Consider the following 24,630-nt stretch of genomic DNA (forward strand, 5'->3'; position numbering starts at 1 on the left):
CAGCATTTCAGCTAGAAAAACTAGGAATGAGTTCTGCATGTTGGTCATTTTTGTGGTAAAAGCCAACAACATTTTGCCAAATGTAGAATACCACTATCCATTGTGCATTTATTTCTTTTATTAGTTCATGCTTGATATGTAATCCAATTTTTATTCATGCATGTGTGCTTTATTCCAAGGAGAAATATACTGAAATAATATAATTCCTACTAAGCATGACCACCTAACTCTTTAATCCTCTTTATTAGTCAAATTTCTTACACATTATAATTTTGAATCATAGTGAGTCCCCATGGATTTTCATTGTTTCTCCTGGGAAAATCTCTAGATGAGAGACTGAAAATGATTTCTAAACCTTCAAAAAACATTGGATTGAAATTGTGGGAATGTATCCTCTTCTTGTTTGCATGCAGGATACAAAATACAGTGTGTGCATTTGTGTGTGTAATTTAGAACAAAAGGTGGGCCCACCAAACCTCCCCAGTTTGCCCATGATATGGTTTTTTCACAGACCACAATTACTTGTTCAGCACTTGATGTCACCTGATGTTATGTGTGGGATAGGTAAAAGTGTGGGGCCTAAATGAAACTTCTAAGTGCTTTGATTATTCTTCCTTTGCACCCACTGGCATAATTTAAAACACTTAAAATGGTTCTGTCACAGAAAAAGGCACCCAAAAGAAAAAAGTGTTGAATTGCAGTTAGAGGGAAAGAATTGGGAGAGCACTGCAAATGGACTTCTGATTGTTCCTTTGAAGTCGAATCACATGATGTCAGGTGATCAACAGGTGGGCTGCCCCTTCTACCTGTGAAAGGTCGGTTGGGGGACCTGGAAACTTTCAAAAAGATGGCATCTCATATCAGGGCTCACAAGCAAAATTGCTATTTCCTTCTCTCTCTGTCTGTCTCTCTCCCTCCTCTGTTTCTTCATAAAGACTGGAAATTATTTGGACTTAATCTGTGATATCTGTTAGAAGAATTCTCTAATTTTTCCTCCACGGTATCCCTGTGGGGCATATCTTTGCCTTCCTTTCTTTCTTTCTTTCTTTCTTTCTTTCTTTCTAAAAATATTTCTTATTAAAGATTTTCCTGGTTTACAAAAGCACACACATTGTCTCTTTCTTCAGGTTGTGTTTTCTACAGATCAGTTACATCTGTTGTGAAGCATTGGTGTTATATGCAGTATAGGGTTGGGAAGAAAAGAGGGGGGAGGGAGAGAGGGGGTATTAAAGCTTATGTTCTCTTACTTAGTGTATGTGTGTGGGGTTTGTGCAAGCGTCACTTGGGTAGGTTCTCTTTCTATTCACTTGTTATGTTTCCTTGTGGTGAGAGAGGTTGGGGTGGCCTAGGGTGTGGTTGATTGTCTTTGGTTGGCAGAAGTGAAGTTTGTGCGTGGGGGGGTTGTTGAGTTAAGTTAGCCATGTTGAATATCTTTTCAACCTGGCTCTAGCAGGAAAGGACAAGGTGTGTATTAATAAGAACTTTTGCCAGTATGCACTTACTGTACAGAAAGTGTCCAGACAAGAGGGCACCAAACTCATTTAAAAGGTTTTAGTTACCCTTTCTTGATAAAGAAGTAGCAAACTCACACATGCTACAGTTTAGATTCAGAGTAAGCACTGTGAGCTAACCCTGGGTCTACAAATGCAAATGAATGATGTGGAAATGATGTGATGGACTGCTGTCATGGTATATAGAATTGTACTGCTGCATACTATTGGTGCAGGGCTCCAGGTTTTTTTAGTTCTTGTCCATTTAAAAAATAATATAACTTCCCCACAAATACAAACCAGTCGATCAGGGACAAACGTTTCATGGATTTTTGTGCTGATTTTCTTTAAGAAGGGAATTATAAAAACTATGGTTTTCCTACCTGCTGTTAGAAGTGGTGCATTCTATAATGCCACCTCCTTTTTCATAACTATCCTCAATCTTTAGTTACAATAGAAGCATTTTTTATTTTATTATTCTCTGTTTCTTCAGAAAATATTAAGCAATTTTCTTAGCTATTTTTGGAGGGACAGGGTTAGTTGAGAGCAGATTTTCCTGTAATTTGACTTTTTATGCCAATCTAAGGATTTTTATAATGTCTGGGCACTGAGGTCTCTTGCTTCTAGGCTCTAATTTATGGTGGTGTTCATTGATTTTGTGTATGTGCAAAACAAATTGCTTCTGGAAATATATTGATATATGAATATGGATCATATTCAGCTTTCTGGAATGGCAAACACCATGTGAGAGGTGTATCTTGCCCTTTCAAAATCATCTTTATTTAGTTACTCATTACCTTTCCCCGTATTTGATTCTCTTCCATATTTTGTATAACAGATCTATATACCCCAGTAACTCATTAACTTGTTAAATGATGATTTTTAAAAAGACATTCTGTGTTGGATATTAGAAAGATTGCTGGAAGGTTGTGTTTAGAGCAGGGATGAATCATTTATTATATTTTCTGTCTTCAGGGATTAGTGCTGATACTTGCGTAGCCAAAATCCATGCACTTATTGGAAAAAAGTTATGCACTTTTCATTAAGCGCTTACTTTCTTAAAAAAAGAAAAAGCAATCCCAAACAGGCAATAGATGTATGACTACAGACATTGCAGAAGTAGATGGTGTTATAATAAAATGAGAAAAAAGAGCACAACAAAAAACCTGAGGTGGGGGGGGACCCACAATAGACTGTGCCATACCATGCTCTGTGCAGTCATGCAGAAGAAAGGGGAAGGGAAAGGAGCAGGAAGAGAAGATAGCCCATATAAATATATATACTTGTTCATTAAAAGCATAAGAAGAACCCTGCTGGACTAGGTCAAAGGCCCAAGCAGTTAGTTTAGTTTCCTGTCCTCACAGTGACCACACAGAGATGTCTTTGAGAATCCCATAAGCAGCACTTGAGTGCACCAGTTTTCCCAAATCTTCAATTCCCAGGTTTGTTCTACCTGCTCCAACAGTGCAGGGAGAACAAAAACATGGCTAGATGCTTTATATTTCTTTAAACCTCTTTTAATGTCAACCCATTTTATTTGAAATAATTACAACGGAAATGTTACTCCATTTCAATACTGTCGCTTGAAACAAATGGCTCAATGCTAATTTGGAAACAATCATAGTTAAAGTGTAAATATTGGGGCATTAAAATAGCATGTACAGTAGTGCCATGCATAGCAGATCACTAATTACAAGCCTTTCACTCTTGAGTTGAGCCCAAACACTTTTAGATTTTAGGCAACTTCTGCCTTTCCAGCACAGCATGCTGCTGCTTTGCCTAAAGGTAAAGGGACCCCTGACCATTAAATCCAATTGCGGACAACTCTCGGGTTGCAGTGCTCATCTTGCTTTACTGGCCGAGGGAGCTGGCGTTTGTCCACAGACAGCTTCTGGGTCATGTGGCCAGCCTAAGCCACTTCTGGCGAACCAGAGAAGTGCATGGAAACGCTGTTTACCTTCCCGCTGGAGCAGTACCTATTTATCTACTTGCACTTTGACGTGCTTTTGACCTGCTAGGTCGGCAGGAGCTGGGATTGAGCAATGGGAGCTCACCCTGTCGTGGGGATTCGAACCACTGACTTTCTGAGCAGCAAGCCCTAGGCTTTGTGGTTTAGACCACAATGCCACCCGTGTCCTGCTGCTTTGCCTAGCAATTGTTTTAATGGCTGAAAAGTTTTAGTTCAACAATGTTTAAGATAAATTATAATTTACTGCATGCAAACAACTGAACTTAATTCCATAGTGAACATTACATTTACATTCTTCTGTTAAAGATCTCAAATGAATCTGTTTTGATATGTAAAAGAGTAAGACCCTGCAATATTGTCTTTTTTTATTGTTGTTCTTATATAAAGAAGTCTCTGTGCAAGAATATTCAGGCATTTACTGTAGGGGAAAGCAGTCATTTCATCAGAACATCCCACAGGGAATATGGTGCTGCAGTGTGGACAATGGCTTTTATTAATTTGCAAAGCAGCTTTGACATAGCTTGGAAAAGAGGATACAGTATTCCAAAAATGTTAAATAGAAGCCTTCTGCTAAGAGTTTTAGGGATTTTTACTGCCCACCATCTGCAGTTTTCCAGACCTCTGAATCCAAGCTACTACAAACAATGTTACGACCCCTGCAAAAAGGATGTTAGTACTATTAGACTTTTCTTCCTAGCAAGAATCCTAAGCACTTCATTAAAAAAAAAAAATAGTCCAAATTAAGTTCAAGATATGTAATAGAATTCTGACCCCAAATTACCTTAACTTAAATTAATTGCACTGATTCTACAAAAAGTTCTCAGCAGTATAGTGTAATTCAAAATAAATGTGGGCTTCCTACACCCCAGGGTGTATTTTCAAGAGAGCTGATTCGCCGGTTCCAATTAAAATGAATGGGCAGAGATGAGCATTTTGTACCTCTGAAAGTTAGGTTACAACTAATATTAATAATGTATGTGAAGCTAATCACATATTAATACAAATTTCTGTATTAAACTGAGCCAGGACACCAGGGGCCTTCTGAAAATGTTTATAGGTCCCATTCCTAATAATTGACTAACCAAAGTTATACACCTAGGATCGTTCATTAAAATTTTGGGTTTCAAGACTTCACTCAAAGCATTTCTCAATTTAGAGGGTAGCTACCAAATCCTAGGTGTGTAGCTGTGTTTAGTCAGGAATTAAGAATGTGCCCTATGAACATAGTTTTTCAAGGTCCATATAGGCCTTGAAAAATAGTACACACAATTTAGCATAAATAATGCTTTTTTAAAAATGGCATAGGTACTGAAAGAATACCAGCTTACTAAAGGTTGCATATAACAATGTTCAGCACAGTATTACCATAGCAACTGATCAGGATGGGGCTAAGGATAGCAACTTCTCAGGTTGTGTCATTGAAACTGGAACTTATTTCTTAACATAACTGATCAAGCCAAAGTTCAGTATATTTAAGTGTCACTGATTTCAACAGAAGAGAATTAAGCTTGTGGTTAGGCTTCCTTTTAGATAAATTAGACTTTAAAATATTTACCTTTGACTAGGTAGTGCCATAAATTTTAAAAGTTTGTTGATTACAATGGGATTTAAATGCACCTAATTTGTTCTGGCTTGTTGCATCCATATATTTATTTTCTGTACCAAAGGATGAAACACTTGCATCACTCTTCTTACATTGGAAACATCTTGAAAATCCTATGGGCTGAATGAACTTTGTGTGACTTCTAGTTCAGTCCCATAAGTAGAGAAACTAAGATCACTTTGCCTCATGATACAACGAAGAATATTACACACAGTCAGGCTAGGAACATAATAATATCAGTATAATGAAGAGTAGTCATTGGTAAACAAGTTAGAATCACTCTTCAGAATTAGTCAACTTGTTTTCAGTTCGTATTGATAAATCTCAGTGATTTTGTGAAGAAATCCTAAATTCTTAAATACATATGATAACTGATTTAACAATAGATGAAAAAAAATTCCCGTTTGAAACTTAATGGCAAACACTTTAAAAATACAACAAACATCCTTCATTACCTCTGGGACTCCGGAGACTGTTGTTTGCCAAATATGGGAGGAGGAAAAATAAACTCTAAATGACCTCAATAGAGTTTAAAGTTTTGTTTTGTCAAAACTGGCAAGTGCAGTGTACAGGACCTGTGGAAGTTTGCACAATGTAAACTGCCAAAAGCTGATGCCATAAAGCTACTTGGGAGGATGGCAGAGGTTGCCATGCAGAGGACATTAATCAGACCAATCTTTCTCCTCCCACTGCAATAATTAATGATCATAGAATTGTAGAGTTGGAAGTGATCCCCTGCAATGCAGGCATCTTAACTAGATCATGCATTTTCTTGTTGACCTATTTAAATGTGCATAGGTTCTGTCTAAGAATATTTATTGATTCATCACACAATTGCATTTTTTGTGGAAACAGGTTTGTTGATTTCAATGTATGTAAATAAGCAAGGCTGAGCATTCAGGGATGCAATTTTTGTGTTTTTGAACTCAAAAGCAAAGCAAAACACTTGAGCTCATCTTTAAAATAGAGTACACATTTATTACAGTGGGTCAAAATCACTTGGGAAGCTTCCACAATATGGTGCCTCCCAACTTCTCAAACAGGAAAGGTTTAATCTAAGGTTACCAGACATCCCCATTTCCCAGGGACAATCCCCAGATTTACAAATCAGTACCCATACAAAATCCATTGAAGTTGAAAAGTGTCCCCAGATTCATTGGGGGGGAAATCTGGTAACCTTAGTTTAATCATTATATCCACTACTGTCACATACCTGTCTAAAAGTCAGTTCTATTATTGTTGTAATAATAATAATAATAAAGAAGAAACACTTCTATCTTGACAGAAGGTCATATATGGAGCCTGTTTATATGGTAAGCACGTGGTACAGCATGGGTATAGAGTTACTTCAATGGAGAAACATTTCCAGTGGGAAGGGGAATTTTGAGAATGGGTTCTAGGAGTAGGAACGATTCATATTTCTAGCTTTTAGAAATAGAGAAACATATTATTACACATCTGCACATTTCAGATAATATTTGAATTGACTGTTGTTGGATATCACTTAGTAACAATCAATAGCATATTATGGAAATGGAATTTACTATCTTACATTTTGTTTTTAATGGCTTAAGGTTGTTCACTGAAAAATAAGAAAATAATTATTGTAGAATATGTCTGTAGGATACCAGTGGTACCTTGCAGTGGTAGCTTGGTAGTCAAATGGCTTGGCTCCTGAAAAAAATTGGCTCCTGAACGCCGCAAACCCAGAAGTGAGTGTTCTGGTTTGTGAACACTTTTCAGAAGGCAAACGTCTGACATGGCTTCCGCGGCTTCCGATGGAGTGCAGGAAGCTCCTGCAGCCAAATGGAAGCCGTGCCTTGGTTTTCGAATGGTTCCGGGAGTCAAACGGACTCCCAGAATGGAGTAAGTTTGACAACTAAGGTACCACAGTAATTAAAGAAATATGGAGAAATAGAAAATAGCAAAAGAATAATTAACTTTCAATATAGTGCACAAGCAACTTGAGAAATATAATATGTTAATTGAGATACTAAGGGTACTATATAACAATACCTCCCTTTTCTATCCTCTCCCCACACCTCTAAAAAATCTACTCTAGGATTCCCCAATGCTTCAGCAGATCTTGAGGGTGCATAGGGGACTGCAGGGTAGAGGAGGAGGAAGTGCTGTTGTATGTCACTCCAGTTTACATTTATCTACTTGCACTTTGACGTGCTTTTGACCTGCTAGGTTGGCAGGAGCTGGGACTGAGCAATGGGAGCTCACCCTGTCGTGGGGATTTGAACCACCGACTTTCTGAGCAGCAAGCCCTAGGCTTTGTGGTTTAGACTCAAGCTGACTGTATGAGGGGCTTAAAGAAGTGGTGTTAAGTGTTACTCTAGAAGCAGATATGAATGCACACTGGTGGGATGTCTAAACCAGCTAGAAGTTCCCTAACACGCCTCTTTACAGATCCACTGCAGTTATTGTTCCACCAGCAGAGAGGAGAAACATGTGCGGTGTAATGTGTTCCTCCATTGTTGTCAAGAGGTAGGAAGGGCCGTTCACCTCCCCACTCTGACCACAGTAAACCAGCAGGGGGATGGATGTGATAGATGCTCAACAAGTGAATAAGCATGGGCTGCACAAGCATAAATGTGAGTTAGAACTGATCTTCTCCTGCCTTTCATGGAGTAGCATCATCTTAGTACTTCCTGTCGTGTCTTTACAGCTTTACATCTGGTCATGACATAAAACTTTTTTGGACACTGATATCCCTTCAGAATATTTTCATTTTAATTAAATGTCATACTTCAAATAACTGATGAGAGAACATTCCATGAACCGGTAATAGAGTTTGCTTAACTACCTCATAAGCACAGATTGCTCAACTAATCACTAAGGAAATACTTTTCGATTCTAATCTGCATCAGGGATTTATTTATTTTTAATTCTCTCAAACCATATTTACATAAAGCCTTGCCAGAAATAATGCTTCTGGCTGGGCTGGGGAAAGAGGGCATATGGTATTTTTTTGTTTTCTATTTTATAATTATTAAATAACCATATGTAGAACATGTGTTTATATTCTTTCCTTTATTCTGTTACTACTAGAGTTGTGCCTACATTTATAAGTGTAGTTTATTTTTTTTAATACCAGTGCCTTTAAATTCTATTCCTCCTCATGTTGTTTAAGTTGAGGAGCAATCTGTGCCAACTGAATATTAGTGTATTCAGCAATCCTTGGAAATTCAGTTTTCTTCAAATTTTTCAGTGTGGTTCTCCAGCCACCTCATGGAAGGTGATGAAAAGGAAGAGAGATGGGCTGAAGCTAACATATTCATCTCAACATTTTCTTGCTCATGGAAGAACTTACTCCATTTCCATAATGCCTGAATAGGTTTTCTGTTGTGCAGTGCTGTCTGTCGGTGTAGCATCACAATACTACAGGTTGCATCCAATGCAAGCAAATATTGCAGTCTCTTGTGCCATGTCCCATACTGCTCTGAAGTGTCCCCAACCCTCAGAAATATATTTTTGGTAGCACAGGGGGTTCCTCTGGGTAGGGAAGGGGGACATAAACAACACTAGGATGCCCTTCTTGCTTGACTGCATCCCATTAAAAACAACGAATGATTTCAATGTGAAGCATAATTAATCAGGGATAACTTTTTAACCACTACAAAAATGCACTCATTAATCTAGCCTATTAATCAGCTAAACATTGCAGCTAGGCCCATTGCTATTGATCTATTTGTTGTTGTTGTTGTTGTTGTTGTTGTTATATCCCACCATCAGGCTGGGTTTCCCCAACCACTCTGGGTGGCTTACATAACATATAAAAACATAGTAAATGTTAAATATTAAAAACTTCCCGATTCAGGGCTGCCTTCAGAAGTCTTCTAAAAACTGTGTAGTTCTTTATCTCCTTAACATCTGATGGGAGGGTGTTCCACAGGGAGGGTGCCACTGCTGAGAAGGCCCTCTGCCTGGTTCCCTGTAACTTCACTTCTTGAAGTGGGGGAACTGCCAGAAGACCCCCAAAAGAGGACAATTTCTACTTTCTGCATGCAGTTTGGAACTTTTTAGAAGCCAGCATCACTAATTTAGTCAGAATTCTGTTTTCCTGTTTTAATTGTATGTCGCTCAGAACCATGGTCTTCTGTCCCCTTTCAGTAAACATGATATTCTGTTGCATTGGCAATGAGTGAGTTTTAAGCTTTTATGGTAGATAGCAGGGCACAAATGGGATTTTTATTTTTATTTTTCACTAACCTTTGGAAGCTCTGTCTCTCTGTCATGGTCCTACTAACTTTCAGGGTTCCTCATACATGCAATCAAGTAAAGAAAAAAAATAGAGATGTAGCTGCACACTAAACATTAATATTTAGTTCGTTTTATAGCTGAGAGGAAAGCTGTAGCTTGTTGACTGCAAACAGACTGGGCACAGAATCATTTTGTAAGCAACTGTTATGATAGTTCTGCTAATGGGAAGGCTGAGTAGTGAGCAAGATGGATTTCTTTAAACAGAATATGACCCCTTTTACAAATGACAAATCTTTTAAAGTGTTATGAAAATTTTGTAACTTGTCGGGGTGGAGGGACCTACATTGCAGCTGAGAACCAATATTAACTAACATTAATGGTAAATGGGGTATTTTTCTGATTCCATTAAGAAACCTTCAAGAGAACTGCTTTTGGTTAGAGAAATATGGATATACCCCACCGTTTCTTGACCTTTCTTGATTTTTTATTCACCCTAGTCTGCTAACATTGGCTTGTAGTAAACACATCCCAATGGCAAAATTTTATGCATTTCAGGGTCATATATTTTTTTTTGCCACAGGTGGTTTTGTTGTTTTGTTTCCAGAAGGAAAATAGCAAGTGGAAACTGGCTGTTATTTGGGGACATTGTGCAGGTAACAATCTGTGACAATGTCACTCAAGGACTACCATGTAGGTCTACTTATGTGTGAATTATTTAAACACCATTGAGTTCATCTAGCGTAGTCTGGATTTAGCTAAATGTATTTAAAAATTAATAAATGGTGTGATGTGTTTAGAATAACGTGATTGTCTCTTTTAAAAAATCTCATTAGCTGTTTTTTCCCCTTCTTTTTTATACATGAGTATGTCTGCCCCTAATATTTGGATTATGCTTCTAAATATTGGTCTGTGGCGCTTGTTACTTAGAAGTATTCCAAGAGGTAGGGTGTAAGGCTCTTTCAGAGAGGAATCTAATTTGTAGGGACATGATTCTATTTATGGTATTAATATGTGGAAGTTTTTCTCTTTGTGGACATATGGAAAATTCTGCTTCAATAATAATTATTATTTTATTTTATTTTATTTTGCAGCACTTTTACAGGTGTCAATTTCCCTCAGCAAGGTAGAAGTCAGTGTGGGTGTATCCAAATTCTTCACATGCACAGGTATGTATATTTGCTTAATTTCAACTTGACTTCTATCCCTTTTCACGTGTGACTAGTGTGTACACCAATTGGAGGCAAGCAGCTAAGCGTCGGGATGGTTAAGGAAGTGTAACAAAGTTGTTCATTGCAACAATCACTGACTAGTGATTGGCCTGATGGGAATGTGAGTATTTGAGGCTTGGAATCTAAGATTGGAGAATATGGGGCAAGGCAATATCTTACATAGATATCAGTGAAAGAAGAAGCTATGAGCTGATGGAAGGAAGTAAGTGGTTGAGCAAGGAAATTTCAAATATTTATGGTCCTCCTGCCTGGTCATAAGACACTTCCTGGAACCAGATGTGTGCTGGAGTTTTATGAGGGAGAGTGCAGTTTCAACCTAATATTTTGTAATATTTTTGACATTATTTTTTGAGAACCTGGATTCTTAATGTTGTGTGCACTTTATATTTCATTGTATTATTTTAGATTATATATAGTTACATACCAATATAGGTACTCTCTGGTCTACAGGAAGCCTGGTCCTGCATAGCTTTTATGAAAGCAAAAAAAAAATATTTGTAGGCATTAGAAAGCAGCTACTCCACTTGAGAATAATGTCTGACATTATTTTGATTTGATTGATTGGAAAATGGTCCCTGATCTTTGCACGAACTGTATAAATTACGTATTCTCCCACTCTATCCCCCCCCCAATAGCATTGAACTGTGTAAAATGTGCTTTACTTGAATTGTGTTTTCTCATCATTCAGTGCCATGTGGTGATCACAGGCACCTGGTGAAACGGTCCCTTATATGCAAACTTTCAGAAGTGAAGATTCCTCTCTATGGGTCTGGAGTCACTAGTCTAAGGAGCAAAAGGGGAGGGTGAGAACTTGGCTGCCTCAGGTAGAACAGCATATAGCGCTCCCTTCAAGTCAGTTGGTATACTTGAAGCAAAAAAAAATAAAAAATCACACAAGCACTTCCTTCCCTTCTTGGCAGTAAAATACAATAGAAATTTTATATCTTTTAAAGTATTGTTGTGAATTTTTCTCAGTTTTATTGTTTTATCTTTTTGTAAACTAATTACGTATAGATCGATAGATCGATAGATAGATGATAGATAGATCTAGATCTAGATTGATATATGTTATGTGTGCCAGCATGGTTGCTCGAGAGCAAACAGGCAAGACTCCTCGTTGGTCTTTTCAAGGCTTTATTATCTGTCCAAAACGTTCACAATGCAGATAGACTAAATTCCATGTCTGCTCAGTCGCTAGCAGAATCTGAGAGTGGGCGGTCCTTAAATCTTCCCCAGCAGAGTAGTCTTTTGACCCCCACCCTACACCTCCCCTCTCTGCGTGAAAACCGACTGCACAAAGAGGGCGTGGGCAGAGGGGGACCTGCATCCTCCGAGCCCTTCCCCCCTTCCCCACTGGAGGCGTGGCTTTCTTCCTCCGCGGAGGAAGTGCTGCTTCTCACGATCTTTGGAGGCTCCCTGTAACCTAACTGCCCTTCCACCTCTCGCCTCTGAGCTGATGGCAGTTCCCTGACAATATATATTGATATATATATAAAATTAAGCAGTATGTAAATTTTATGATGATGGCAACGATGACGATGATAAATTAAAAAACTAATAATTTGCTTCTCTTTCATGGCTCCCAAAATAATGTAGGCACCACCTCTAAATAATGGTAGAGCCAGCCCTGGGTAGGAATTGAGTTTTTCATATTGAAGCAGCCAGTTTGCAGAGGGTACAAACTAAGGCAATTAAGTGAGAGAAGAACTGAGCTGGTCGGAAACATTAGTGGCACTGGGCATGACCTCTTTTCACTTCTGAAAAGATAGCAAGAATAGAGTTGCTCTCTATTTTACTGGATGTGCTCCTGAGCTTTTCATAGTAACCCTTTGTATAGGAATTTAGAGGGGAATCTTTTCCTGGTACTTAGATCACTGAGATCTACCTGTTCTGCAAATGCATTACAAAGCATTAAAAATGTATAATGAACTGAAACATTGAGAAATGTTCTGGCACTAATTATTCAGTGGCTACTGAATAAATTAAACTATCTGAACAATGTGGGGTTTCATTTAATGAGTACAGGTATTGGTGGAATTTCCTTCTAAGTCTTAACTCTGAAAATCACATTTCCACTGCATTTATGCTTCAGAATCTCTGCAATGTGCTTCCAAGTGAGATTTGAAAGGAGTTGATTTTACTGTCATATCATAGCCAGGAGACAATGAGATATCCCATTAGAATTTAAGTATACATTATTAGGTCTATAAACCATGGGGTCACTACCTTCTAACTTTGAAATGATATTAGGACAGGAGAAAGTACAAAGTTCATTCCATGTAATTATTTTTATGGCTACTCATTCCGACCAATTGAATTTTGAGTTAATGGCAGATAATTAAAGATTATTACAAAAAGAAGTAATACAAACAAAACCTAGCTAATCAAATGTCAACCACTAATGAATAATTTGTTCCTGAAAATACTCTACATTTCAGTTGTTTTATTCAAATAATAGATAGAATGGTTGGGGTTTTTTTATTTTGTTGTTTTTAGAGTTTGTTTTTTAAAATTATATCAATGCAGGAATGGATGCTTGGGCAATGACACAAAGGCAGAAAGACTCGATTGTCTATCATTTTGGAAACAAATGTCATTAGCAGAACTAGCAAAACAAGCAGAACTGGTAAAAACAAAGTGATATAGTACTTTTTAGCATCCTTTCCCTGAAGCATTGTGATTGCAGAGACCCAATTAAATTATTTCCGCTTTCCCACTTTTACAGTGGAATTTCATTACATTGGAATCTTGGGAGAAATGGTTTGATTTTTGCAGGCACACTGTCCACAGATATAAAAAAGAAAGTATCTCCAAATCACTTTAGTTGTTCTTGCTTCAGTTCAAGGCACTTCAGACAGATTCCTCTTTGGTTTGGACAACCCTAGGCTTGCCATACATCTGGAAAATCCCAGACATGTCCTCTTTTGGGGGGCCTACATCCCCATCTCTCTTTTTTTTTTGCACTTTATAAGAAATGCCTGGGTTTTAAGGGGCTTTATTTTGGTGAGAAAAACGTTGTTGAGCTTTTATTTTTTGCAAGATCACCCAAATTTTTACTTTTTGAAATATGGGAATCCTAGACAAGCTTGAAACCTGCCATTTTGTGTTGCTTGTTTCTAATTTAGGATTTAGTAAAATCAGATGCACACTGCTAACAAAATCAAACTTCTGGAAGACCCCTACTGGGCATGATATTGTGAGACTGCTTGATATTGTCCCAAAATATAGAACCAAACTGATGCACATGAGCATAGCATATTTTAAAGAAATGTATCTGATTCCATTATTCATTATGCACATTGTTGTCTTTCTTCTTTCCTTTAGTAATTGGTGAGGCTGAGAGTATAGATTGGTACAATCCACAAGGAGAGAAGATTGTATCTAATCAAAGAGTGGTAGTACAGAAAGAAGGTGTCAGATCACGGTTAACAATCTACAATGCCAATGTGGAAGATGCTGGAATATACAGGTGTCAAGCAACAGATTCTAGAGGACAGACTCAAGAGGCTACTGTTGTTTTGGAAATTTACCGTAAGTAAAATCCAAAGATGAAAATAAATTCAGTAGTGAGGCTTCTCTTCCTTCATGTTGTACCGAAAATGATGAATATAAGTGCTCTGTAAACTTTATATCAAAAGTATTCATTATATTGGGGCTACTCAGTGCTAAGTATTGTATGTACTCAATGATTACTTTGAAGTAAGCAAATTTTCATGTATATATTTGTAATAGATGGCAGCAGAAGACTTATTTATAGTAATTGGTCACGTCTAAATGACTAAACAACAACAACAATGGTTTACTTTTAACTTGAAATAGTTTTGTCTTTGTTAATAGAAACTTAAAGTATTCTGGTATTTTTGAAAACAAATTTGATGTGATTTAAAAAACAACAACAATCAAGCAGTGTATGACTTTTATGAAATAAATAAATAATATAGCACTGATGCCCTGCTGTACAGTGGTGCCTCGCAAGACGAAATTAATTCGTTCTGCGAGTTTTTTCGTCTAGCAAATTTTTCGTCTTGCGAAGCACGGTTTCCCATAGGAATGCATTGAAAATCAATTAATGCGTTCCTATGGTCAAAAAAAGTCCAAACAAAGCCAAATTTGGTACAAAAAGAGTTTATTAAGTGCTCTTTAAAGTCACACATACTGTAAAGAGCATTTCAAAAATTGAAGGAACAATAATTTAAGTTTCTAAACATGACAGAAAAGCATTTAAAAATAACCAAAGTGTACTGTACTGTACATACATTTTCTAAGACTCTGGGGGACAACTCGAAGAAGGTTCCTCTTCCACTCTTTGCTTCTTGCTGAAGAACCTGTCCATGGTCTGCTGCTTCATCCGCCTTTTCAGCACCTCCCTGAAAGACGACATGACCCTCGTATCAAAAGTGTTCGCAAGGTCACGTGTCAGGTCCTTGTCAGGGTGGTGCCGCTGTGCAAAAGCCTGCACATCTTTCCACTTCTGGCAAATGTCCCTCAGTTCTTTGGAGGACAGCCGTTCCTCAGTTGCTTCCTCCTCTTCCAGCGAGGCCTGCTCCTGCACAGCCTCTGCCTGCAGTTCAACCAGCTCCTGGGTGGTCAGCTCGTGGTCGTGCTCCTCCACCAGCACACAGTCCGGTCACAGGCTGCGCCAAGCGCAATTCAAATTTCTCTGGCTGATCCCGTCCCAGGCCGTGGTGATCATCTTCAAGCAGGTGACGATGTCGAAGTGGTCCTTCCAGAATTCCCGCAGGGTGATGTTGGTGCAATCAGTCACCTCGAAGCATCGCCTGAAAAGCTCCTTGGTGTAGAGTTTTTTGAAATTGGCGATGAGCTGCTGATCCATCGGCTGGAGCAGTGGCGTGGTGTTAGGTGGCAGGAACATGATGTTGATGAAGCTGAACTCCTCCAACAAGTCCTCCTCAAGGCCTTTAGGATGAGCAGGAGCATTGTCCATCAGAAGCAAAGCCTTCAGCGGCAGGTCGTTGTCCAGCAGGTACTGTTTGACAGCAGGGCCAAAAGCAAGATTGACCCAGTCCACAAACAGCACACATGTGACCCAAGCCTTACTGTTGGATCGCCACATGACACTCAGCTGCTCCTTGTCGACCTTGTGTTTCTTGAAGGCCCGTGGGTTCTCCGAGTGGTACACCAGCAGGGGCTTGATCTTCAGGTCGCCACTTGCGTTGGCACAGAAGAGCAGGGTCAGACGGTCCTTCATGGGCTTGTGGCCAGGCAACTTGGCCTCCTCCTGAGTGATGAAAGTCCTTTTGGGCATCCTCTTCCAAAACAGCCCGGTCTCGTCGCAGTTGAAGACCTGCTGTGGAACGTAGCCCTCCGTCGTCACAACCTCCAGGAACTCCGCTGCAAAGTCTTCAGCCGCAGGAACATCAGAACTGGCAGCCTCTCCATGCCTGACCATGCTGTGAATTCCAGATCTCGTCTTGAACCGGTCAAACCAGCCTCTGCTTGCCTTGAAGACTTCTGGCTCGCCTGAGGTTCCTGGCTGTTGCCGGACGAGGTCTGCGTGCAAGGCCTTGGCCTTCTCACAAATGACGGCCTCAGTCACTGTGTCCCCTGCACACTGCTTCTCTTCTAACCAGATGAGCAGCAACTTCTCGACCTCCTCCAGAACAGCTGGGCGGTTCTTCACGATCCTGGTGACTCCCTTGGCTACATCAGTCGCAAGGATCTTCTCCCTCATCTTCAGGATGGTCCTGATGGTCGATGGATTCCTCCCGTACTCCCTGGCGAGGTCTGTCACACGCATTCCACCGTCATGCTTCCGGATGATCTCCTTCTTCATTTCCAGTGTAATCTTCTCCTTCTTCCTCTCGCTGGCCTCTGCAGCAGCAGTCTTCTTGGGCCCCATGGCAGCACAGCTCCTACCTTCGCAACCCCCCCCCCCAAAAAAAATCAGTGCTTCACATCCAAAAAATTCAAAAGCACCAAACCTCCCAGAAAACACACAAGCTTCCAGATTCTTGCAAACCCCTTCTCAACAATTCCCTGACCCCCCCAGCCACCCACCACACAGAAATCCAAACCCAGAAATCTTTTTTTTTTTAACAACAGCAGAGTGCCCCAATGGTCACAAAAAATCATAAAAATGCAGAAAAAAACACACAAGCTTCCAGATTCTTGCAAACCCCTCCTCAACAATTCCCTGACCCCCCCCCCCAGCCACCCACCACACAGAAATCCAAACCCAGAAATCTTTTTTTTTTAACAACAGCAGAGTGCCCCAATGGTCACAAAAAATCATAAAAATGCAGAAAAAAAACACACAAGCTTCCAGATTCTTGCAAACCCCTCCCCAACACCAAGTCCTTGAATTCCAAACACCCCAACCCAAAATCCAAAAAACCCCAAAAAAGTTTTAAAAGTTTAACTTACCAAATGGCTGCAAAAGAAGTTTTGGAAAAGCTTCAAAAATCACCAAAGTCTTCAAAAACCTCAAAAAAGGCTACCATACCGCGTGCTATGAGTTGCTCCTCGAAGTCAAGTTGCAACTGCACCTCTTCAAGCAATGCACCCTGGGTATTAACGGTTTTACGAAAAAGGAAACAAACTTGCAAGACGTTTTCGTCTTGCGAAGCAAGCCCATAGGGAAATTCGTCTTGCGAAGCAACTCAAAAAATGAAAAACTCTTTCGTCTTGCGAGTTTTTCGTCTTGCGAGGTACCACTGTATATTTTTCCATCAACCTTGTCTTTTTGCTGCAACAGAACAATACGATAATCGTACTTACCCAACTTGCATGTGAAATACTTTTAACACTTTAAAGTGCTAAGTAAATTCTCTTTGTTACCTAAGTAATGTACTTTGGAATTCTCAGCAAATGGTAGAAGCTACTAACAAAACTGTCCTTCCTTCTTTCTTAGAAAAGCTCACATTCCAAGATATCTCATCCCCACAAGAATTTGTACAGGGAGAAGATGTACAAGTCATTTGCCGTGTTACTAGTTCACCTGCACCTATTGTCAGCTGGTTGTATCAAAATGAGGAAGTCTCAAATATTGCTGACAGTTAGTATTTTGGTAACTCTTTAAATTATCTGTTTTCATTCTACATTCAACCAGTTTAAAGGCACTTATGTTAATGTTCTGATATAGTAATGAAACACCTATTGTGTTAGCAAAATAATGAGTAAAATGTGGTCATTGACATGTTATATTGCTGGAGATGGGGAATGCAATTAATGTTACTATTAAATTGCGATGCAGTCCTTTTCCTGATATATCCCTCTGAAATTTAATTTTCCATTGCAAATAAAGGTAAATAGCTTAGGGATTGGCAAATGAAAGCCACAAGATAAAACTGGCCAAAAACAAAACAAAACAAAACCCCTGGTGACTCCTTGGGTCCTATGTACAACTCAGTGATGAAAGAAATTTCCCAGAGAAGTGGTGGTTGTCGCCACAGGACTATCTACCTGGTTATTTTAGACTCTGTGTTGTTTGAGACTTCTCTGCACAGGATCCCTCTTGAACTTACAAACTGACTATGATTGGTACCTTCTTGTTAAGTAACCCCACAGTTAGGTAGACTCTTGCCAAGTACAAAAATAAATAATTCTAGTCAACAGCTGTGGGAAGACATTTGTAGATTTTTAGCTTTTAAACTTGGTTGTAAATTAGGTTAGTCATGGAGACCAATAATTCAAGAACTGTCATGTTAATCTTCATTTGTTTGGTCTTTGGATTAGACCCCCCAAGACCATATTTTTTCTCATACATGACTTCAATTGTACTTTAATTTCTATAGTACCTTAGTAATTACTGAAAAATAGCTAAAATATGCTGAATTAAAAATCAGGAAAATGACTGAATTTTAACAAAAGATATAAATATCTGCTCTATGGTTGTTGGATTTTGCCATGATTTGGAGCATTGAATTATTCTTTCTTTGTCTTCTGCTATCCTATTTTCCATCAGTCAGTTGATTCTGGATTATTTAAATCATTGTGGGAGCTTTCTAAGTGATACATTGGGAGAGAGGTAGGGCAGTGGATTCAGCAGGTGTCCAGAACCTCTCCTTCCTAACCCCCCTGCAGACCATCTTTGACAGGTGGGCAGGGCCTCCACTGGTCAGTCACCTGACTTTATATCAGGTTGCAACCCTTTGAAGTTGATTGGCACTGGGAGTGTGCCTGCAAACAGGCTTGCTGTTACTGACGATTAGCAGTTACATTGAGTTACAGCAGTTACATTTTCCATCTGCAGGTGGTATCTGGAAAGCAAAAATGTCTGTTTGCAGATGTGCTATGAAACCTCACCTGCAAACAATAGGGGGTCTTACTCAACACTGATCCGCCCTCAGCAGCATACATACCCTAGTGGGGTTCTCTGCCAGTGCTTTTGAGCTTGCATTATTCCTTTGGAGCTGCACCCTTACCTACCTCACACCTAAGAGGAGGTTTGGGGTATATTGGCATGGTTTGGGTGAGAACAGCCTTGTGGACCAGCTTGGACTGACCCCTGCATTATGAGCTCAATAACCTTCATTGGTGGCAAAAAGTTAAAACTTCAAAACCATGAGCTATCTCACTCTCCTGATATCAGTTACATGGTAGAGCCATGCAACAGTTCAGTGTGTGGAAAAGTCATATAACAGAGACTTATAATAATCATTGAGAATCTGTAGATAAATTCATATATAACCTTCTGATCGCCAATGTGGTTCATTTCCTGTGCCGGTTGGGCAACCACTTGCACATGTCCAAGCCAACTAGCATAGCCAGAGGTCAGAATGATAGGAACTGCAGTGTAGCAATGTCTGGAGGGAACCAGGTTGGCTTTCCCTAACTTCTTTATCTCTCTTCCTGCCTCTGTTGTTCTTTTCTTTCCTGCCTCCCTTTTCCTTGTTCTGATATTCATTTCTTGTTAGGAAAGTTTGTGAGGTATGATGGGTCAGATGAGCTGTAGTTTATAAGAGGTACATTTGTTAATTTTTTAAAAAAAGACAACATGAAGCATTTGATATAGGATAACTGAGCTTCTAGAATTACATTTTACTTGTAAATTGAAGTATGTTTTGTTGATGAGCTCTCTGATAGTATAGCAGAATAGTTTAAATTTTATCAATTCACAATCATGTTCCCAGCAGTGCCTTCACTTACTGATACTATTTTATATCTTACATGCCTTTCCAGATAGGTTTGCCATGCTGCCAAACAATAATCTTCAAATTCTTAAAATCAATAAAAGTGATGAAGGTGTTTACAGATGTGAAGGAAGAGTAGAAGCCAGAGGGGAAATTGACTTTCGGGATATCATTGTACTTGTAAATGGTAAGAAGCAAAACTGAACAGTTCTACACACACACACATACAGAGAGAGAGAGAGAGAGAGAGAGAGATGGATGCCTGTTTTTGTGTGTTAAAATAATTCTGCTTAGCACCAAACAAAATATTACGTAAATCTAAAATATCACCCTTTATGTGTGGCCCTCAGTGCTTTCTCTTTCCTTGTTATTACCACAAAATATGCTGTAGCTTACTCTAAGTGTGTAAATAGCTGAGGTCTGGCAAAAGTCATGAACAAAATCAATTTTTCTAATACTATAATATCAAGGTAATAGTCTACCATTGAGTTCACATTCCAGTTTATAATAGAAATTGGGCTAGATGTTACATTGGGAGAACCTCCACTTATATAATTCAGAATAATAAAGGATTCAATATTATACTCATTACTGTAGCAACTTTATCAGCTTGTTAAATTACACCTTGAGACTTTCATTTAATGATGCTGCAGCCAAACACACACACACACACACACACGTATATTAATCTAATGTTTGTGACTATTGTTGTCCACCTAAAGTTTACATGTGACCAGGGTTGTAGTCATTTATTACATATATGTATCCACGCAAACCTTTTGTTTTAAATGATCTTCAGTTCAGCAGAAGTATCTTGATTAAAAAGATAGGCCTGGGTCCAAAGGTGCCCTGCATAAGCTGAAAGGCAGTTCCATACTGGGAAGGTGGCAGTGCTCCAATGGGGCAAGTGGTGTCTCACTTAACATTTCTTTGAATCCAAGGCATAATGTTTGGTGTGTTATTTTTAAACACTACCTTAATTATGGGTTGTGTATGACTTAGAGCAGACCCCTGAATTTCAGTTAATCATCTTCTGTGATTTCATTAGATACAACTCTATATTATTATTTTTCAAAATGGCACCTTTTATTAAGTGTGTGGTATAGTGCATAGAAGGGACGCAGGTGGCGCTGTGGTCTAAACCACAGAGCCTAGGGCTTGCCTATCAGAAGGTCGTAGTTCAAATCCACGTGACAGGGTGAGTTCCCATTGCTCAGTCCCACCTCCTACCAACCTAGCAGTTCGAAGCAACGTCAAAGTGCAAGTAGATAAATAGGTATTGTCTTGGCGGGAAGGTAAACGGCATTTCTGTGCGCTGCTCTGGTTCGCCAGAAGCAGCTTAGTCATGCTGGCCACATGACTCGGAAGCTGTCTGCGGACAAACGCCGGCTCCCTTGGCCTATAGAGCGAGATGAACGTGCAACCCCAGAGTCATCCACGACTGGACCTAACGGTCATGGGTACCTTTATCTTTACCTTTATAGTGCATGGAATGGGCACAGTCCAGCCAAACCAAACATTTATATTCCCTCCTTCCACAATGAAGATACATGCAGACATAGTATAATAAAAAATAAAGTAGTAAAAAGATATTGGTGACCATCTTGAGATATTGTTGTGGCTACAAGACCAACCTTTGAGCTCATTAGCCTGAGCAGACCAGGAAAGAAACTTCCCTAGACCATGAATGCCTTCATTATTCTCAAAGGTTGGATAGTATGGTTTTTCTGCTGCCTGTAGTTCCCTCCATTCCTTGAAAGGTTTGGCTTTGGGGAGTAGGGGTCAGCTATTGTCTGATCTCAGGTTAGGAGCCACAGCAAACTCAGCCAACAGGGTTGATGGCAGGCTGTAGTCATCTTAAAGGACACTACCCAAAGTAAGAGGAATGTTATTTTAATAAATATAGTGCACCAAACAAAAAATTAAAAGGCATTATGTTTCATATGTTTTGATGTTTACAAATTTGTGTGGAATATGTAGTTAGCAATTAGTTGCAATTCATTTGAAGTAATTACATATTTAAATCTAAGGTGCTATTGTTAAGGCATTTTTCCTGTTTCCAGTAATGAACTCCTTAAAGCATTTATACTGCAGTAACCTTTAAAAACGATCATGCATTTATGTCAAAAAATCACTATACATTTTTAATTTTAAAATGGCATCAAAATGCTAAGAGTTAACAGTTTAGAGCCTAACAATTAAGGTCCATGGTTTCTTCTGATAGAATTACTGTAGTTAACTCTGAACTGACTAAAACTGAAACTATAAACTGCTAATATTCTTGATCAGGCATAGGCAAACTCAGCCCTCCAGATGTTTTGGGACTACAACTCCCATCATCCCCAGCTAACAGGACCAGTGGTCAGGGATGGTGGGAGTTGTAGTCCCAAAACATCTGGAGGGCTGCATTTGCGTATGCCTGTTCTTGATGAAAGTAAGATAAGTAACTGAATTTTACTTGAATAAAACTTATCCATCGGCCTCATTTATGGTTCGAAAATGAAATGGTCATAGCAAAGTTACTTTAAGAAACAAGAGGGATCTGTGTGCTTTCAGTTATCTAACCTTACATCCATTTTCCATATTTTCTTCAGTTCCTCCAGCTATCACATTGCTACAGAAGTCCTTTAATGCCACAGCAGATCGAGGAGAGTCAATTACATTATTCTGCAGAGCCATGGGTTCTCCTGAACCTGAAATCAATTGGTATAGGTAAGCTCAAATATATGCTGCAGAGATATTTCAAATATACATTTGAATAGTGAGGTGAAAATAAACCTTTGAGCTCATAGGGATTTCTTTTTAAAGGGTCACTATTTTGAACAGGTATTTTGTTCTTGTTTTTACTTTATTCCTGTTGGAAATGTCATGTAATTGGACTTTGTGCTATCTAAAACCATCAAAATTAACATGAAACATTGTCTGAATGCTGTAAATACAAGAAAGACACGGATCCTGAAATATTATTCACTTTGTTTCTATCTGAGTTACACTGCCAAAGTGGATAGTGCTTCAGCCAAGCTGGTGAGAGGCAAAAGTTCAGACTTTCATATTCAGTGCAGTTATTAGCTTGTCATCCAGATGATCCACCAGCAGTACATCCAGATGAGTCGCCAGGGACTGAGGGGTGCAATACACACACCTCAATCTGCTGTACTGTGGATGGAGCCTAGAGCAGTTCTGCAGGCCTTTCCCCACGTGCAACTCTCTATTCTACCCACTGAAAGTGTGGCTGGGTTGTTTCTCTTACCCTTTTTGACTGAGGTGGTTTGGGCCTCCATCATTTTGCATGCAAATCTTCAGTGCCAATTAGATGTAGAATACAAGCTTTTGCCATCCTAGCAGTTTGAAAGCACAGCAGTGCAAGTAGATAAATAGGTATCGCAGCAGTGGGAAGGTATATGGCATTTCCGTGTGCTCTGGTTTCCATCACGGTGTCTCGTTGTGCCAGAAGCAGTTTAGTTCTGCTGGCCACATGACCCAGAAAGCTGTCTGTGGACAAACGCCGGCTCCCTCGGCCTGAAGCAAGATGACCGCCTTATCCCATAGTTGCCTTTGACTGGACTTAACCGTCCAGAGGTCCTTTACCTTACCTTTTTAGAATACAAGTTCAGTTGTATTCCCACATATGGATAAGGTAATTTGTTTAGAAACATTGCTACATAGACTATAACTAATACAGTCCATGATCAAACTTTATTTCTATTTACTAATCACCTCTTCTTGAGAGATGCTTTCCTTTCTAGAAAACATTTTGTTGGGATTCTGTCCCAAATCTCATATTTCTCTCATATCTAAATTGTAATGAGCAAAGAGGTGCTTAAGAGAAAAGTCAATAAAAAATCTGAGCTTTTCTGTCTAAACAAGTATTTCCAGTTGTGTGTGCAGAAGCATACACCTTCTCAAAGCCGCTTCTGCAATTTTGAACATGAAAAATCTGACTCAGGTATTGCATAAAAATACCATTTTGTTATGTTAAAAGCATGAGGGGTCATCTCTCAGAGAAGTTATTTTACCAACTTTTTTCATTCTGCTTATCTATTGAAATAAATATTATAAAAGCTGTAGGTTGCAAACTGATGCAGTTTGCACATAGATTCATAGATTTTAAAAGGAAAGGGGTGCAATTCCAGTACTATACTCAGTCTAGCATGAAATTATTCATAGCAATATTTTTTTCAGTGTTGAGAATTACAGTAGTAGACTTGTACATGCTATTTTTATGGTGCCCACTTGTATATAAACTGCTGGATGAGATCTCTTCTACTCACTGGAGGGTTTGAAATCTGACCTTGCGGATCTTTCTACAGAAAAGTTCCTTCATAGGTAGAAGCAACTAAATCAGCAGATTTTATCAAAATGTTATTTTCAATGGCAATTATCATTGATTGAAAATAAGTCCCCTGATAACATCTTTTAAAAAATTCTGAGGCTTATCTTTCAAAAATGTAAATGGATGCCTTCTTTTAGTATTGTTCATTTTCTTAAATTATTAATCTCTTGAAGAATTATTTGCAACCTCAACTGTTGGTTTTAAGATCCTTGTTTCCTGACATAAGCAGAACTTCCTGTTGCCTCAGGGTAATTCCCTCTCTGCCTGTTTAAGGATAGCATGTTTTGGAGTATAAAGCTTTCTTTTAGAGATGAAAATATCCAGTATTTCGCTGTGGGGGGTTATTTTTTGTTTGGTTTTTCAGTTTTCTTTTTTCTTCCCATATCCTTGAAGAAAAGACATATTCTGCATGGTGTGAGCACGCTATAATTTGCAACAGTGAAGCAGGATTTTTGCTAATATTACAGGTTTTCTTTTCCTCCTACACTACAGCAACGTACAGTAACTTCCCTTTTGCTTATATTGTAACCTCTTTGGCATTTGGTATATTGAGTCCAGTAGAAGAGAAACAGCTAACCCAAGCTTTCAAAATGCATTCATATTTCATTCACACCAGTGGCCATGGTGTAACACAAGAACAAATGTCACTAGACATGTCACCACAACCCCACCTGTGTGCTCCCATTTATATTTCTCGAAACAATT

General features: G+C 39.1%; 1 protein-coding gene across 3 annotated transcripts in view; it reads left to right on the forward strand.

Annotated features, from left to right (window-relative positions):
- The window catches only part of NCAM2 (neural cell adhesion molecule 2), a 206,076-nt gene that overhangs the window by 86,675 nt on the left and 94,771 nt on the right, over nt 1-24,630 (forward strand). For all 3 annotated transcript variants that reach the window (XM_081003682.1, XM_081003683.1, XM_081003681.1), the window contains exons 2-6: nt 10,363-10,437; nt 13,825-14,031; nt 17,372-17,515; nt 19,642-19,779; nt 22,187-22,304. In XM_081003682.1, coding sequence (XP_080859808.1) covers nt 10,363-10,437; nt 13,825-14,031; nt 17,372-17,515; nt 19,642-19,779; nt 22,187-22,304 — 682 coding nt within the window. The remainder of the gene's footprint in view (nt 1-10,362; nt 10,438-13,824; nt 14,032-17,371; nt 17,516-19,641; nt 19,780-22,186; nt 22,305-24,630) is intronic.

Source organism: Podarcis pityusensis (assembly GCF_964106645.2).
Source record: "Podarcis pityusensis genome assembly, chromosome: 4".
Classification (NCBI taxonomy): Eukaryota; Metazoa; Chordata; class Lepidosauria; order Squamata; family Lacertidae; genus Podarcis; species Podarcis pityusensis.